Source organism: Phasianus colchicus, chromosome 4 (assembly GCF_987193195.1).
Source record: "Phasianus colchicus chromosome 4, bPhaCol1.hap1.1, whole genome shotgun sequence".
NCBI classification, from domain to species: domain Eukaryota; kingdom Metazoa; phylum Chordata; class Aves; order Galliformes; family Phasianidae; genus Phasianus; species Phasianus colchicus.
The window spans coordinates 21,339,700-21,357,314 of record NC_143439.1 but is presented as its reverse complement, the minus strand read 5'-3'; the positions used below and the strand labels follow the sequence as shown (position 1 = coordinate 21,357,314).

Below are 17,615 nucleotides of genomic sequence, written 5' to 3'. Positions count from 1 at the left end.
GCTTGAGCATTTGCACTAAATGCTAGGTGTGTAACTGCAATCCCTCATTAGACTCGTCTTCAGCAGTAACGCTGCATTTTCTTATTATTTCCATAGGCTGAAATGCTTCCTAGGCTTTTCAGCAGAAGGCTGAACAGTCACCAAAAGAACAGATGAAGCCGGGTCACAGGGGCTATCGGGCTGCAGCACGGAGTCTGTAATTGACGCTGAATTTTTAATTAGCATATTTTGCTTTACTTCTCTGCTGCGTAGCAGGAATCTGCTTCTCAGCTTTACTTCCTCACGGCAGAGCGGAACGCCGCAGCCATTCACACGCATTACTGCCCTTCATTTTCCGAATCTGCGAAAGCTCTGCCTACTACCCTGTTTACGTTCCTTTTCACGCACTTGCCAACACGCTGCTAACTCGGGCAAAGCCGTCTGTCGACAGCCATTACTCAACGCCTCAGACTCCAAAAACCGCCGTCCCAGGACACCCCGTTGGCGCGAGCGAAAGCCTAGGCTCAACTCACACACTTCCCTGAAGCGGGTGCAGAGAACGAACCCCGCCGCGCCCGCGGAGGATCCCGCGCCTCAACGCCCCCGTAACCGCCGCCCGCCCACGCGCGGCGCTGCCGGGGCACCTGGGGAGGGGCGGGGCGAGCAGCCGCCTCACGGCGATCCCTCCGCCCGCCGCCGCGGGGCCGCGCGGTGCCGAGAGCCGCCCGGCAGGTACCTTCGCCGGGGAGCGACCCCCCCGCTGCTCCCAGCGGAGACGGCCCTGGGCCGTAGGCGGAGTAGGAGATGGGGAGGAGGGCGCGTGGGCCTTTAAGAGAGGCCCCGCCCCCGAAGCGCGTCCCGCCCCCTCCCGCCCGCCGGGCCAATAGGAGCGCGCGAGAGTGGAAGGCGGGAGAATGCGAACCCCTCGCAGCGCCTCTAGCCGCGCCTTATAAGGGCAGGGCCTCGCGCATGCGCGTAGCTAGGCGACCAGGGGCGGGGGCTCCAAGTGGGTTTTGCTTCGGCGGCGGCGGCGGCCGTTCCGCAGGGGCGGGAAGGGGTGCGGGACCCCGCGGCGGGGCGGGCCGGCCGGGCCCGAAGGCGCGCTCACCCGGCGGCCCGGAGCGGTCCGGCCGCTCGCGCGCAGAGGGGCGGCGGCAGGAGGCGGCGGAGCGGGGACCGGAGACCGGAGCGGGCCGGGCGGGGGCTGCCCCGTGAGCCGGTGCCGGCGGTGGATGTGCGGCTGGCGCGAGGGGATGATGCTGGCGGGGCCGCAGCTGGTGGCGGGGCCGGCGGCGCCGGGCGGCGAGCGGGCCCGGCTGCTCTCGCTCTACGTGCAGGACTACCTGGAGTGCGTGGAGTCGCTGCCGCTGGACATCCAGCGCAACGTGTCGCTGCTGCGGGAGGTGGACACCCGGTGCCAAGGTGGGCTCCGGGACTCGGCCTCCGCCGCGGGGCAGCGGGAGGGGAGGGAGGGACCGGAGGGCAGGGCGGCGCGGGGGGGGCGGCCGCCCGCCGCACATGCGCTCGGCGCGGGGAGCGGGGCTCCGGGCTGCGGCCCCTCGCCGGGCCCGCTCGGGGGGCGGCGGCGGCGGCGTCGCCGGGGCGGCGCGCTCGGTGTCCGCCGGGGAGGAGCCCCGCCCCTGGCGGAGCGGGGAGCCGGAGCCGCGGAGCCTCCGCGCCCGGCGTTAGGCCCCGGCCTCCCTTCTCGGCTTAAAACCCGGAGGGGAGTGGAAGGGGAAGCGTTGGACGCGGCCCCGCGGAGCGGGCGGGGGTGCAGCTTGCGAGCACGAGGTGCGGAGCTGCGGCACGGTCCGCCGCTCGCAGCCCGCCTCGGCACCCTGCGCTGGTTGAACCGCTCCGACCGCAGCGCTCAGCCTTAGCGCGGCCTCTGCTCCCCGCTCGTGCGTCCGCGGCCCGGGGGGTGCGGAGCCGCTAGGAGCCCTTGTTCTCCGCGCCGCGCCGGGAGCCGCGGGCGCCGTGCCCGTCGGCGCACGCGGGGCCGTCAGGCGGGAGTCGGCCCCGGCTGCGGGCGGAGACGCCGCTGCTTCCTAAACGCCCGTTCTGTAGGGCTGCGCTCCCTCCACCTCGTGCTGTCGGGCTGCACGACTGTGCGGTTTGTATTTCTGGTTACTGCCGTGCTGCCCCACTGCAAGTATCCGCCGTCGCTGAAACGTGCCGCGGAGGCTGAGCGGCGCCGACCCGCTGACAGGGCGGGTGGGAGCTTGTCCCGGTGAGGCAGGAGTGTGGGCTGCGCTGCCCAGGCCCCAGGATCTCCTTAAAGTACCCCCGTGTGGTCTGGGTCAGTGTAAATGGCAGTGATGGTGCTTGCAGGAGGGGCAGAGCTGCTCCCGTGCTGAGGAAGTTGGAACCCTTTTAGTTTTTTTTTTGTCTGTCCCACCAAACTTAAGCAGATTAACTGCAATGGACGCTTGGTCCTGGTTTGTTATTTTTAGTCTCTTTTTTAAGCAGAGGCTTTCAAGCTGTCTAGCTGGACACGGGTGCCTCCTCCAATTAATAAGGGATTAATAAGGAAGTACTTGAGTGAACTTGTATCTCTGTGGGTACAAAATTTTTCCTCCATCGGCTAGTTAGAAACTCGGCTACCCTCTGGAGAACGGGAGGGCATTTCACCTGATGGTGATGCATGCAAGGTGTTTGGTGTATATCCATCAGCTGCATCTGGGGAGTGACCGATCCAAAAGGTGTCAATAATGCAGAGGGAGTTTTTTTCTTTGTCATTATGAAAAAGCAGTGAGTGCCCATGGGTTCTCCCAGGCGAGGAGATGTGTGGGACATCTGCAGCTATGCTCACAGTTAGCTTTTTATCTTGCAGAGGGCTGGTCAGGAGATAATGTGGGAGCAGAATATTGTCCTCTGATAATGTCTTTCTAGTTCTTCAGACCACAGAGTGCCTTACTTGGCACTTTTCAGGAGCAAAATTTTTTCCCTGTCAAGGCAACAGATGCAGCTGAAGCTGTAGGAAAACAAAGCCTGGGTTTTCAGTGACAGCTGGAGAACTGGCGTTGAGGGAAAAATAGTCTGTGTGAGTTATTAGGTGGGCAGAGCGCTGACTTTATCTTCCTCTGGTGAAGATCTGGAGTAGAACAAAGTGCTGTTGGTTTCTGTTTCTGTACAGGTTTCAGAATTTATAGTAAAAAGTGGCGGTTCCCTCTTAAGCTGCTGTTTCAAGATGTCAGCAGGAAAAGAAATCACCGTGAACAACACTGAGATAATAACTATGGCTTCCATTTAGTGCGAGCTTGAATCATTCCAAAACTGTACAAAGCAGACAATTATTTAAAAATGAAGGGCAGTTTGTAAAACAGAGGTCTGCAGAAAGAGAGACTGTTCTGCGTACGTTCTGGCTGTGGAAGTAGTTGAGTATCGTTCATAAACTCGCTTACCCGTTACAAATCTGTAAGTTATTTCTGAAGGAATCAGTACTGTATCTAGCACCCCATCACATCTTGCTGTCAGCTCTGCTGATTTAGTTCCTTCTGCTTCAGCGGTTCCTCCGTTTTTCCTGTGTAGATCTAGTGTCACTTTCGGTCTGGAAAATATTATTTTAAAATCCATCAAAATGGCAAATGTGGAGAACAGGCAAAGGCAGTCCCGTAAGGTATTTGTTAGCCTCATATTTGGGTTCATTCAACATGCTTCAAAGGTCTAAGTTCTGTGATTTGCAGCAACTCAGACAGTTATTTTTGCATCACGTGCAAGAAAAAGCAGAAAGCCTAGGAGTGGAACCGTGAAGCACTCGCTACCAGCAGCTTGAAAACATCCTGTGATGCATTAAGCTGAAGGTCACCTATTTGGAAAAGTTCTGCCTCAGTGTAACACACAACTTGCTGTAACTTCTTAGTACAGTGAGCACCACTTGCAGTGGTTTAAGTTATCTTAAATCCTGATTGCTAATGTGTAACTTCCACTGTCATACTTAGTTACAACAAAGTGCTGTTGAAAAGGTAATGCTAAACCTTCACGTGTGTAAGGAGGAGGAGGTAGAGGACCTGCATATCCTAAGTTTGGAGTGTAATATGATGGTTAAATGAATTACATGTGATTACAGTGAATTCTAAGTTTCTTCCTATGGTATGATAGATAAGCTTTGGTTTGTAGGCCAGGGCTTTGTAACAACTCTAATATGGAATCTCAGCAAAAATTTCTGCTTTGTCAGATGCTGAGTCAGTATTTGGACTAACCTCACTTTGGCAGCAGTGGTCACCTTTCTGGTCTTACCTTTCCTTTTTCCAGCAGTCAAAATTATCTTGCTTTTCCTTAGAACTTGAGAAACTTTTCACGCAGCAGATTACCACCTTAAACACTGAAGTGATGCTCGGGTGTAACTTGACTAAAATACCTGATGTAGCCCAGTAGGGCACACTATAATTAAAACTCGTACTATTTCACATCGGTTTGAACGTGCTCAAGAAAATACAGAAATGTATCTTCTATCTTGTGTAATTATTTGTATTATGCTTGTTTTGCAGAAGCTTTAAAAGAAATAGACGATGTCTATGAAAAATACAAGTCTGAGAACGATCCCGTTCAGAAGAAACGCTTGCAGCAGCATCTCCAGCGTGCTTTAATCAACAGTCAAGAACTCGGAGATGAAAAAATTCAAATAGTTACTCAGATGCTAGAACTGGTAGAGAATAGAGCCCGACAGATGGAAACGCACTCTCAGTGTTTTCAAGATCTGTCTGAAAACGACAAGCCTCTAGAAAAGGCGAAGATGGAGTCCTGCCAGCCAGAGAGATCTTCACGCAGGCCTCGTCGGCAGCGAACCAGTGAAAGCCGCGACCTGTGCCATATAGCAAACGGGATCGATGACTGCGACGATCAGCCGCCTAAAGAGAAAAGATCGAAATCCTCCAAGAAGAAAAAACGCTCCAAAGCCAAACAAGAGAGAGAGGTTTCACCCGTGGAATTTGCAATTGATCCCAATGAACCCACTTACTGCTTATGTAACCAAGTGTCTTACGGAGAAATGATAGGATGTGATAACGAACAGTGTCCTATCGAGTGGTTCCACTTCTCGTGTGTTGGACTCACCTATAAACCAAAGGGGAAATGGTATTGCCCCAAGTGCAGAGGAGATAACGAGAAAACTATGGACAAATGTACTGACAAATCAAAAAAGGATAGAAGATCAAGGTAGTGAATGCAATTCGTGTTTTAAAGAGTTGCTCCTTTTATATTGAAATGTTTAATTTCCAGAGAATGCTGTTTTAGGAGATGCATAAGACTATGCAATAATTTTTAATCTATAATATTAATGGAGTATTAAAAGCTGTTATACCTTCTGTGATCTTTAACTTTCTGCACTGAGTAACCAAATAGTTGAAACAGGGTGGCTTCAGACCTTCACAGAAGACGTTACAAGCATACGGCGCTTGATTGCAATTTAACCCCGTTAGTATTTTAAAAACAACGACTTGTGAATCTTGAAATAACGGTGGTGGGAAAGATACTGGAGAACTTCTTTTCACGTTAGGGAGAAGGCAGTGAAATGCCTCACCTAACTGCTATCATCTTAACAGCTGCATTTGTTCTTCATCCCATGTCTTAAGTTTCTGGTTTTTGTGTTAACATCACACATCTAGAAATAGGGGTTTTTAATTTGGCTGTAACTGTAAAAGTCTTCCGAGCTAAAAGCAGACCTCTTCAGTGACTCTCGTATGACCAGTATGTTATTTCAAGAAAGAAAATACCACTAACTTAAGCTTTTTTTTTTTTGTTGATATTAAACTATTGTCTTTGTGACTTTACACTTGGGAGTCAATTTCTGGATTTGACAGACTTGTGGTGTATAAGCATTGCATATTCATAGTGGGTTTTGTAGAGCATACTTGGAGTTCCGTAGAGCATCTTGATGTGGTCTTTATTAAGATGTTTTTTAATTTTGCCACTGTCTATATAAGCCCAGAAGTGGTAGAAGGATCCCTTGAGAGGGGATGTAGACATCTCAGGGAACAGCAATTGCAAATGTGATGAGACTTTCATCATAATCTCTAAAGAGCTGAAATATGTTTGATTTTTCTCTGGGACATTAGTTTTGCTTTTCCTTCAGTGGTATTTTTTGGTGTGTGACCACACCCAGGTTTAGGCACAGCACCACAGTTCTTGGACTTCAGCAACTATCTAAAAAGCCCGAAAGCAAATACAAAAATAATTAAAAGAACAAATATAAGCATGATGGGAATAGAGCAAGTAAACAAATCCCAGCAGGTTTCTTACAGGCTTAGTAATAGTATTGTCCTGAAGTATAATGGTAATGTCTAAACTTGGCTAGTAGTAAAAAAAAAAAAAAAAAAAAAAAAAAGTATTATTTTTTCACCTCTACCCCAGCTGCTTCTGTTCCTTTGCAATAGGAGACACTAATAGAGAAGAGAAATAAATGGTGTATTGAAGCTTACACTTAGTTACTGCTCAGCAGTGTTCTTCCTGAGAGACTGCCTCTGCCCAGGTGGTCTTGGCAAGGAAATTAGAGATCACCTGCACACCTGCTCCAGGTGGGCTGCAAGTGCTCTGAAGTCTGCACAGGCCTCTTTTTTTGCTGCTAAGGTGATCTGAGAGCACAGGGGAAGAAGCGAGATCACCTTTGGCCTAGCCTGACTCGAAAGCAGTTACACTGAGTTGAGAGAAGCCTGGAAGATAGAGGACCAGAAGCAAGCAACAATGGAATCCCATCAGAACTCACTCCTGCATCTCCACTAGAGGGCTGTCCCGGCTGGGGCTGGAGGGCTGGGTGTGCTGCACTTAGTGCTACTTGGCCACATGGTATCAATCAATGTGCAAGTCTCCAAGTACTATAGCTACAAAAAATACTGAGCATATTTCCACAATTAGAATCTGATTCCTTAACAGGACTTAGCATTTGCAAGTAATATTAGCAACATATGGCAGGGAAGTGTGAAGTGAATGTTTCTGAGTTGTCGCTCCAAAGTTTTAGTTTTATTATGTAGACCAGCTTCATGGGGGAGTGCTGTACTGCAGTAAGCAGTGCGTATAAAATGGTGATGCTTGCTAGCATTAAAACAAAAACAGACAAAAAATGCACCCGTTCAAGTAAACACTGAAATTACAGCAACAAAGCAACAGTGAAATTGTAACTATTAATATTACTAATTTATCTTGAAAGCTGTGCTTGAATTTCTACTGTGTATATCAAGAATACTTGCTTGAAGACAGAAGAGAGTTCAGGAGCCTTATATGATCACCTGAAGTAACTGGTGAGGTATGAACAGTGTATGCTGTGGTGTTACAGAGAGAAAAGTTTAGATTGTTTCAAAGTAGTTCAAATAAAGAAAGCACCTCTGCATTAGAGATATTTTACTCTAACAGCTCTTCTGGTAGGGTGTATGAAAAGTTCCCAGTGAAGATATGTTGGAGAAACAGTATTTGCTTTCCTAATACCTGAGAACACTCAAAAGCAGCAGTAATTCAGTACTAGTTTATAAGCAAGTCAGCAAGGTATTTCAAATATATACAGGTGCATCTAAAATGATTGCTTCTAAATACTCCCAAATCATTGTTAAAACCTCCATGGGATATGAACTAATGCTATCTGGCATTTGGCATTTCACTGTCTGTCTTACCAATGTCCAGATTTTGTGGTTTTACATCTGTTTTTGTGCAAGTTCAATGGTAATTACTGAAGGCACATGAGATGCTACTGTGAAACCAAAGGTAAGTGGAGAACTCATGTGTTACTTCTTGATATTACACTCCTTTTCTGACGAGCATGAATCTCACTAGTGAAGTTGAAATAAATGCTGTTAAATCAGGTAAGCTTGAAAATGTGTATTGGCTATCGTGAAGCAAAACAAGCTTCTTACAAAAAAAATCTGGGTAACAAACTGGGAGTTGATAGAAGTGTATACAGATAGAAAAGGAAACTGTTCCCTGTGTGAAAATTAATACTTCATCTTAATTCAGTGTGGATCAGATGTCAAGCTTAGCTTTTGTTTTGAGTTTGTGAAAATATGGTGCACTTATGTTGATTTTTGCCTCTCAGTTTTGAAGTAACGTGAATTCATCATCAGTAAAATGTCCTCATAAACTATTTATAAAGAATGGCACCAGATCAAGAGCATTTCTTGATCACTGTCCCATGGATTAGTGTAATCCTAACAAAATAGTCATTTAATCAAACTTTAAACCAAAGAGAAAAAAAAAACACTAATAGAAAGCATAGTGTTTTGAAGGCAAGATGAAGCATTCAATTATTGGCCTATATTGTGAGACCATTTTGGTATCTCCAGCATTTACTGCATTTTTCTGGGCTGGTCTTGTCTACGGATCTTGTGTAGTGTTCAACTCCTGCAGTTGCTGTGTCTTACTTTATATCTGTTGTGTAAGGTAACTGAATTCAAATATGGTTGATTATCAGTTACAATAGGTACAAATATCTTAAATGTAGTCTTCAACATGCCATTATGTGTTCATACCTATTAATTACTAAAAAGCACAATAATTCCTCTATTTAAGCTACTTTCAACAGTTTCCCAGCCAAACACATTACCTGTACTTTCCAAACTGGTGAATGTGCTACTGCCAAGTCTTGAAGCTCGTATGGAAGTTTGGTAAGTGAAAATCCCAATTTTATCTGAATTTACCTATGAACGAGGTCTTTGTGAAGATGGCATTTGCTCATTCTGAAGATCTCTGCATTTAAATGTCACTAGTTTCATCTTGAAAGAAGATATTACAGTTCACCTGAATTCATGAAAATGAGCGGTTTGGCACCACCATAACTTGTACCACTGCTGACAGTAACAGATCAGATTTTTAAAGTCTTAATCTGGGATTCTGTTCTTTAGACTCAGTTGGACTGAACTGTGCCCTGTTCAGTTTCCCCTAAAGTCCAACCAGTCTGTTCGGAATTAAAATATAGCAACTGCCACATTAGCAAAATTAAGGGCTTCGAGTTCTTTCTCCCTCTCATCTGCATACATGTCTTTTATCTCCAGTAGCTCAGTAAGCTTTTGATACTGGCACCTCAGGTTGAAGAAAATTCCATAGGTTTCATATAAAAGTCCTTCTTGCTTTAAATGCTGCAATTTAATGTAGTTTTTTTTGCCCCTCTGTGCTATCTGGCATACCTGTGTCTAACAGAGCAATGATAAAAGTTCCTCCAGATCCCGAAGACACTTTATCGTGTCAGGAAGTCTGAAATTCTTCTGTTGCATATGTCAAAGTTAATACTATCTTGGTAGCTCTTGCTGAATCTTGTTTTCAGCTCAAGTGACATATGTATTAGTCCCAGAAGGCACCCTATTTAGTCATTGGCTCTCGGGGAAAAAAAGAAAAAGTATGTGCAAAGAAAAAGCAACTCGTCTGTTACAGCTTAGAAATAGAATACCTAGATCTTCATCTTCTTGCATTCTTTTGGTTTACTAAGTAGGGAATGTTTGAAGTTGTAACTGCAGACGTTAGACTGAACTTGCATCTCTGTTCTACTGCAAGCAGCAAGAAATGAGACAGCACTGCACTCCAGCAGAACGTCACTGCACACTTCTGTTTTTCTTAAATACACATGAAGGAAGTTATAAATAGCACATATACAGATTCAAATGTAATTACTTCTCCTTTCCTAACAGCCTATTTTACAGTGTAGGGATTAGTGCTTACTGGGCACATAAAAAACAAATTTCTCCCAAATGTTTTATTGTTATAGAACACCTCCATTGAAAATGGTAGAACTAGTAAGTGAATTCACTCCAGTGATAAGCCATGTGTATAAAACTAGTAGAAAGTTACAGCTTATAGTTGGAAGAGATGGGAAGCAATGGGGGTCCTTCTGTGTTTGAATGTAACGTGATTTAAGAAGCCTAAAAGGAAACTTTCATCTCCTGCTGAGAAAAAGAATAGACTAAATGAATTTGAGAACTTTTGAGAATAAATTCCACTAGGAAAATTAGGGTGAAATCCTGTCCCAATTTAAATAAAATTCAGTTGAGCAGGGCTCTACTCACCATGCAGACTTCCAGCTTCCTTTGACTAAAGCCTAAAAAAAGATTAAAGCTCCATGGCAACTGCTATCTTAACTCCTGACAGCCATAGTATAAATTACATCTTGGAAAAACCTAATACTGAAAGTTTTATTTAGGTCACCAGTCAAGCGAAGAAATGGTAAGGATTACAGATACCACCCTCAACTTCGTTCTGCCCCTGCATGGTCCCAGTGAGGCAAAGATTTTTGTGGGAGGCAAACAGGGTGCTATGTAATTAGATGCCCAATTAGTTTTAAACTGACAGATTCTAAGTGCATTTATTTGTTCCATACTTTTTGAGGAAAAGACGGGAATTAACTTGCTATTATAGTCTTCCAGTGAAGGATACAGCAAGGTTCATCTGGGAGGCAGCAGCTCAGAGGGGTGCTGCGTGAGGTTACCACAGTAACTACATTTGCTGGTGGTTGGGGAGCAGTATTGCTTTGTTATTGTTGATATGGAGAAGGGAGGGAGATGGATAGATTATATGGAAATGCTGTTTACTTGCTGCTTGAGATATTTTTAAGTACAAATAGGTTGTTAGTTTGAGTGGTGGAAAAAGGACATTAAAAGTCTAAAGTAGAGGGGAATTTATGGTAAACAACAGCAAAACCAATTTCCTGCTGTTCACGTGGAGATTACCTGGTACTGTTATTTCTTAAGCCTGGCTTTCTTGCTCTTCGACAACTTGAGACCCTGTCCTTTCTGTACTGGGCTTTTCAGGCCGTGAAGAGTCCCTTTAATTGTTGTTTGTGGACCAGTGGCTGCATGCCCACTGCTCTGTCACCTGCTGCACTTTTTCAGTGCAAACATAAAACTATTCTAAGGCTTCTTTTTCACCTCATCAGAAAAGCAAAGTTTAAGTCCCTGGAATCCCACTTAAAATGAGAAAGTAGCCATCATTTTTCAAAACTAAAACAGAGATAATAAAGCTGTACTAAAACTGCAGCAAACTGTGTAATTACATCATTGCCTTCTTAAAGATATAACCTTGTAAACATTTTAATGCTAACAGGCCATTCTATTTTTGTGTTCTGTAGGGAGATGAGAAATAGAGTTGTAGAAGCATTACCTGATATAACAATCACTATTACAGACCTGCACACAGGAATGCTTTTGCTCCTCCTTCCAGTAGTTGGAGTTGGCTGATCACAATGATCACAGCCTTCAAAACCCGGAGTAACTTCATCCCAGCACCCAAATGAATCCAAAACTTTAATCCTAGGTACAAAAAAAATATTCAAATACACATAGATGGTAAATTCTATCAGAAAAGTAAACAAAAAACTATGATTATGGGGTTTTCCCCCTAGGATGTAATAGTGAGATGCTAACACTGTAATGTCAGCTGAACATGGAGAGTTGTACAATTACCCAGTAGAGCTAAGACACTGGCTGCAGATAATCTTGTTATCAAATGGCTTTTGGAAGACTTTTTAAGAAGTTTAGAAATGGTGACTAGGATTTCTGAGTAATGTTTAGGTCACTGGAATTTCTGCATCTGTGGAGAACCACTGATATTAATGTCATAGAACTTGGAAGTGCTGAATAGTGATAACTGAAATAATACAGAAAAAGACCATTGAAATCTTTCTACATAAAAACACCTACTTTTCTTGGCTATGATTTTCAATGCTGTAATCTCCCTGTGCACCAGAGTGATAAATTCATCTCTATTATGATTTTATTTAGAATTGTTATATATTATTAAAATATTTGTGGTGAACTGTGGAGATACTTTAGGGTGACTTTATAGGAAAAAAAACATGATGATGAAGTTGTAGCCTAAGCCATCGTGATTACCATACTGGAGCTGTTCTAAAGTTGACTTCAGAAGAAATACCCACTTATGAGCCCACATTAATTTTCATGGCTGTGCTGCAGCAGGCCCTGTTTGTTGTGGAGAGCGTACTTTGATGCATTAGCTGATGATGTTTTATTGAGCCACAAGGTGTATCTTCATATAAGCATGCTACGCACTTTTGAAAACTGAGTATAAAATAGGATGCTTCCTTGAAAAGCGACATTTTAAGTATTTTAATTTTTCTGTAGAGAAATCTTGACTATTTTGTCACACGCTTGTGACTGTTGCCAGGGAGACGTAATTGGTTTTGGGGAAGCAGGTCAGACATAAGTCTCTTATTAAATAATTTTTTTTTGCTAACAACTCTCTTATATTTAATGACTTGTCACCCGCGCTTGCTGGCAGGAGGTACAGCAGCAGAAAAGAAAGCACCCACAGATTTGAAAGGTGGATTTCTGTGGAGTGCACTAGAGAAAATGAGCTGCAGCTTCAGTAACTGCCAACTGTAAAAGGCTACTAAAACCTACCAGAATTCAACAAACCTAAAGGAAACTTCAAATTTTTCCTAGTATTTCAAATTCTGGAAATGCATTGCAGGGGGAACTTGATGGCTGTATATAGAAATATTCCTGTATCTATTTCATCTGTAGATGAATGATTAAAAAAAATTCCTGATATTTTGATTTCTAGGCCAAAGAGAATGAGAATGAGAACTGAGAATGTGAAAAGCTTACTTGAAAAACTAAATACGAAAAAAGTTATTAATTTTAAGATAGTGTTTGTGTACTTGCCAAAGCAACAGATCTTTTGGTAAGGCTCTTTCTCAAGCCTTATGGCCAAAATAAATCCACACAGATTCTAGTTCCGTTTTCCCTTCTCACTAAATTAAGCACAGCTTCCAAATGCAATTATCTGCTGAGCATAAAAATGACAGACATGCTTTCATTCAAGTCTTTATCACTGAAGCAAGTTCTACCAGGCTGGCTGCTTTCAGCTACCTCTCCCTTTCTAACTGACACAAACTGCTGACATTTTCTAGCCACTTGCACCTTTCCTTTTCAGCCACTGCCCCAGAAGTGTTGTGCACATACACGCTTTCAGCAGCCTGTGCCTCATCCAACAGCCTGAATAACTGATTGAGGTGCACAAAGCAGATTCTGTTCAAAAGCTGGCTCAATATGTAAAAAAAAACAAAAAGATGAACACGTAATGATGTTGAAACTTCTTATTTTTGCCTTGCATAGCAAAAATGAGGAGAGACACTGTGTACAAGCTCTTGAACAAAAGCCAGTAATGCAAACACTGATTAATGAGATGGCACTAAGCTCACTCTTGTAAGATGCTGTTTGTGCTTTCAGCAGAGAGCCCAGGCTTTTACTGAAGGTTTAAATGCATTGACTGAAAGCATTTAAGTAACGTGTTCTGGTGAAAATCATCTACTGCCAGGCTCTAAAACAGGGCCAACCTGATGGGTGAGGAGTCTTTACACTCAATGGGAAGTAACTGAATACTATGGTATTGGAATTTTTGCCATGCTTTTGAACAACAGAAGAATATAAAATATTTAACAGCGTGTTACGAGTTTCAGTAGAGCACAGTGCTGATATAATCAACTCTGTTAAAATACTGACTGTAGAATTGCTTTGACATAGTTTTATTTCAGTTCATCATTTCAGAAGATTTCTGTTTAAACCTTGAAAGCCATTAGAGATCACCACATATGCTGTTTTACCTAAATTGCTAAACAGCACAACTATTTAGGCTGACCAAATTTCCAAGAGCTCTAAACAAATTATTTGCACAGTTTCACTCAGTTGTCTCTCATTACTACTGTGCAAGCCTTTAAAAATGATGTTTCTTCCAAATCTTACTTTGATAAGAAGATAGGCATGGGAATCCCATCACCTTATACTAGAATTTCATTGGGTAGTTGGGGATGGGAAAAATGGCTAGCTGCCATTACAACCACTTTTTCCCTGGGTATCTTTATGTTGGTTAATGCTTGGACTTCTAAATTGTACCTCCTTCAGCTCAGAGTTTCTCTGTGCTGTTTGTATCATGAGTGTATATTTACTCTGGAATGCAACACTCAGGATTTCAGCTGGAAAAAGGGGAGGCTTTTCATAAGTGAGTTGTGCATATCCCAGATATACATACATAAAAATAAGATATATAAATACAACATTTCTTAATAGGAGTGTTCACCAACCTCGGAACGGTTTTTCAGTTCAAAATTTGATGCAGAATGAAAAAAAAAAAATCATGTAACCCTTGTGTAATGATTGCCCCACTGTCCTGCTCATTTTCAGTATAGATGAACACAACAATTTAAAGATTAAAATGTGTAAATATAAACTAATATTTGTGCCATCCTAGGCCATTGCTATTTGTTAATCTGTCTCACTTTTAAGGTAGCAAAAACCTGGCAAAGTACTCAACTACAGTTTTAATGTCAGCAGTGATAGGGTGCAATTGAGTAGCAGAAAATGATGCAAGGGTCGTTTTCTTTGAAGAGGCATCTCATAGTAATTTTTACAAACATGTAAAATCTTTTAATCGCAGAAGCACAAAATCTATTCATTTATTCTTTGTATTTTGTGAAATAACTTTATCAGCATTAACCAGCTTCCTCACTTTTTTCCTGTCTGAGTCGTTCCGTAGAGGATTTTGAACTAATGATTATAGTGTGCCATACACATAATAACAAAACACAACCATATTCAGGAGTTTACCTGTTTTCATGACTCCAAAAATAAATCTACGGGAATAATCAGTAATTGCCAAGAGGTACAAATTTGGTTAATTTTTCAACCATTTTGAACCTAAAAGAAAGAAAAAAATAGTGTGTCAGATAAAACACCATCCTTAGTTTGATATGAGTCTTAAGGAATAGCTCTTTAATTATTGATTACTATGCTATATTTAATAATTACCATTTTTTAAAAAGCATTTGAAGAGGATAAGACAAATATGTCATTAAATTTGTGACATTGCCAAAAAAGATGAAATAAAGATCACTGTTCTAAGACACATTTTAAGACCTTCTATTCAGTTTTGTAAACTACCCTTAATGTGATAGAGTTCAAGTAAGCAACAAGAAAGGTGTAGAAAACATTGACTTCTAATGAAGTATAGAACAAAGTCTAGAAACAAGACCATATGTTATAAGAAAGTTTTCTGGTGAGAGGAAAAGGACAATCTAAGTCATGCCCTTCACACTGAGCACTGAAGATTTAAAAAAGACATTAAGAAAAAAAAATTATTATCCAATCATAATGACAGTGAAGCAGTGGCATGCATTACTTTGGAAAGATCTCCAGTGACAAAGATGCTATAACATAGGCTAGAGAAATATGTCAGCATTAGTTTAATTATAACTGATCCTGCCTTTTGGCATGGGAAATGGATTGGATCAGCAGTTCTTGAGCAAGCTCTGCTCTGCTTTCTTTTTGTTGCATAGGTAATTAATTAATCATAAAATAGCGATATTCTTCACGCTCACAGAAAACGTGACAGATGTTCAGGTATTTCAAGAAGCAAACCTGAATGCTATGCTTTGGTTTCTACTTATTCAAGTATCACAGGAAGAATGTTTCACAGCATTTTCTTTGCCAACTGCTAATTTTTGGTGGGAGAGAAAGTGAGTGGCAAAATGAGTATGTGAATTGTAGGAAGAAGGGAACACATTTAGTATGTAATTCTTACTTTGCTGATCATTTCTGAGTAGTTTCATGCAGATATCTGCAATCCAAACTCTTGGCTATTTTTACAAATATTACATCTAGCAGTCACTTTTCAATATGAACAGTGTATTTAAGCTTACAAAACATAATGCCTACTGTTCCAGTTTCTAGGTTGAACAGTGTGAAAGTCGATTTTTTCTTCTTCACCGTAGTTGGGAAGCACTAAGTTCTGGTTAATAAAAATAATGACAGAAGTGTACTAAAAGAGGATGGATGTGCTACTTTAAAGAATATTGGTTCGCAAACTGAGCACAGTGAGACAATGTATGTGGTAGGAGACCTCTGCCAAGTTAGCCACAAACTCAAGACTTTTTCTGCAGAAGTGTATCAGCACTTTTTATATCTACTTAAAAGTATGTGTCCTTTTTTTCAATTCTTGGTCTATCTATTTATGTGAGTAGTTAAATGGTCAATGAACTGTATGGAGCTCTAGGCATAAGTCCTTTCATATGTATCCACATATATACATATAAATTTCTGTACATGCACACATATGTACACATGAATAACTTCTTCAGCTGATCTACTGATCCATTGCAGTAACAACTGAGAATATTAGGGTAAATTATGTGAAACTAACACAGGGCTGAGACTGTATACGGCTAGATGGGAAACTGTTCATAGCAAAACAATCACAGTCCACCACTGGTACTTTATATATGCAGATGAAAGTAAATAGCAAAGATAATAAGCTTTGCAATCCTTTGAGAAAAGGCACTCTGATTACAACACATTGAAACTGAAAAGTCTTTAGTACAAAGTAAAATTTGGTCTTTAAGAAAAAGAAAAGATAGAATTTCCACTTAGAAAACTAAGCAATCAAGATGTAGGCTTAATTATGACCCTAAAACACTTGCCTAATCAAGAACTTTCCAGTAGCAGATTGTTATGGAGACTATGGAGTGAGAGCGAGATAGAAAGGGTGACATCAAAACAAAAAAAGAATACCAAGTAGGACGAAACAGTGTCTCAGCGTTCTAACAGGTGTTGCATAACCTACCTATCAGTAAGCAGAGCAATATCTTAGGATTTGAGAGAAACTGTTATGCTGTGAATTTTGTGTCTTGTTATAAAAAAAGATGTACATCATACCAAATGCTAAAGCAATTTGTTTCATTATGAGATATAATTTTTTATCATTTTGTCTTAACAACTGTATTTTTTTTTATTTGTATTCTAGCACCTACAGTGCAGCAGATTTCAATAAATGTAATTATAAGTTCAAGGAAATAGAGACAGAGCCTAATCCCACTTACCTCATCTAATATAAATTTAGCATGCTTGAAAGAAAATACCAATATACATTTTAATAAAAGCAAAATGGATGCCCCATTCCTGGAGGCATTCAAGGCAAGGCTAGATATGACTCTGGGCAGCCTGGTCTAGTGAAACAGAACTTCTTGGAAGGATGCACAAAACACATACTAGCTGGTCTCTACAATTTTAAGGCTTCTGGAAAACCTGCTTATTTTTCATCTCTCATATATTATAAGCTGGTGATGAGAGCTTGCACCATCAATAATTACAGTGACCAGCAATGCTAGACTCCTTGCATTTAGTCAGAAGTCAAAACAGTCTACAGCTGCAGACTTTAAGAGGTCCATGAAAAAGCTGTGAGAAAAACTATCAGCGTGCTTACCTTCAGTTCACCCAGGATTGTCTGGCCAATGGAGAAAATTTATAGGTTACAGATGAAAAAAGAGGTGGAGTCCATTGGTTTTGTGTGATGTCTAGAGAGACGACAACGTTACTTAATACTACAGTGAGTACAGACAGAATTCCTACTTCTCAGGCAGCTAGGGTCACTAATTTTTGTAGATGAAGAAATACAGTGGCCTTTGACAGAAAATGGCCTGCCAGAACAGATAGCACAAAAGCTTTGTCTTTGTATTCTGGCCTCGGCCAACCCTTTGCAAACCCTGTGTCCAAATTCCCAATGACAAAATGGTCCCTAGCAAAACAATAGGATTCTTTGATATCACATGAACCGTGTTCTGGGAACAGCACCAAGAGATCTTATCGAAACGTTTCTCATAGAAGGGATTGCTGAAATATACCAACACAGAACATGCAAAAACTAAAGAATATGGA

General features: G+C 42.2%; 1 protein-coding gene and 1 long non-coding RNA gene across 13 annotated transcripts in view; one reads left to right on the top strand and one right to left on the bottom strand.

Moving 5' to 3' along the window:
• Window positions 1-1,079: 1,079 nt before the first annotated feature.
• ING2 (inhibitor of growth family member 2) lies at window positions 1,080-5,283 on the top strand. The gene is made up of 2 exons (XM_031607463.2): window positions 1,080-1,401; window positions 4,470-5,283. The coding sequence occupies exons 1-2, from the start codon at window positions 1,212-1,214 to the stop codon at window positions 5,138-5,140; spliced, it is 861 nt and encodes a 286-aa protein (XP_031463323.2). The 5' UTR covers window positions 1,080-1,211; the 3' UTR covers window positions 5,141-5,283.
• LOC116238061 (uncharacterized) overlaps window positions 2,914-17,615 on the bottom strand; it is a 34,685-nt gene continuing 19,983 nt past the window's right edge. For 11 of the 12 annotated variants that reach the window (XR_016465934.1, XR_016465926.1, XR_016465923.1 and 8 more), the window contains 4 exons: window positions 17,164-17,254; window positions 14,514-14,603; window positions 11,076-11,198; window positions 3,087-3,529 (listed from right to left, as the gene is read on the bottom strand). This is a non-coding gene — a long non-coding RNA (uncharacterized LOC116238061). The other variant, XR_016465930.1, reaches the window with a different exon arrangement.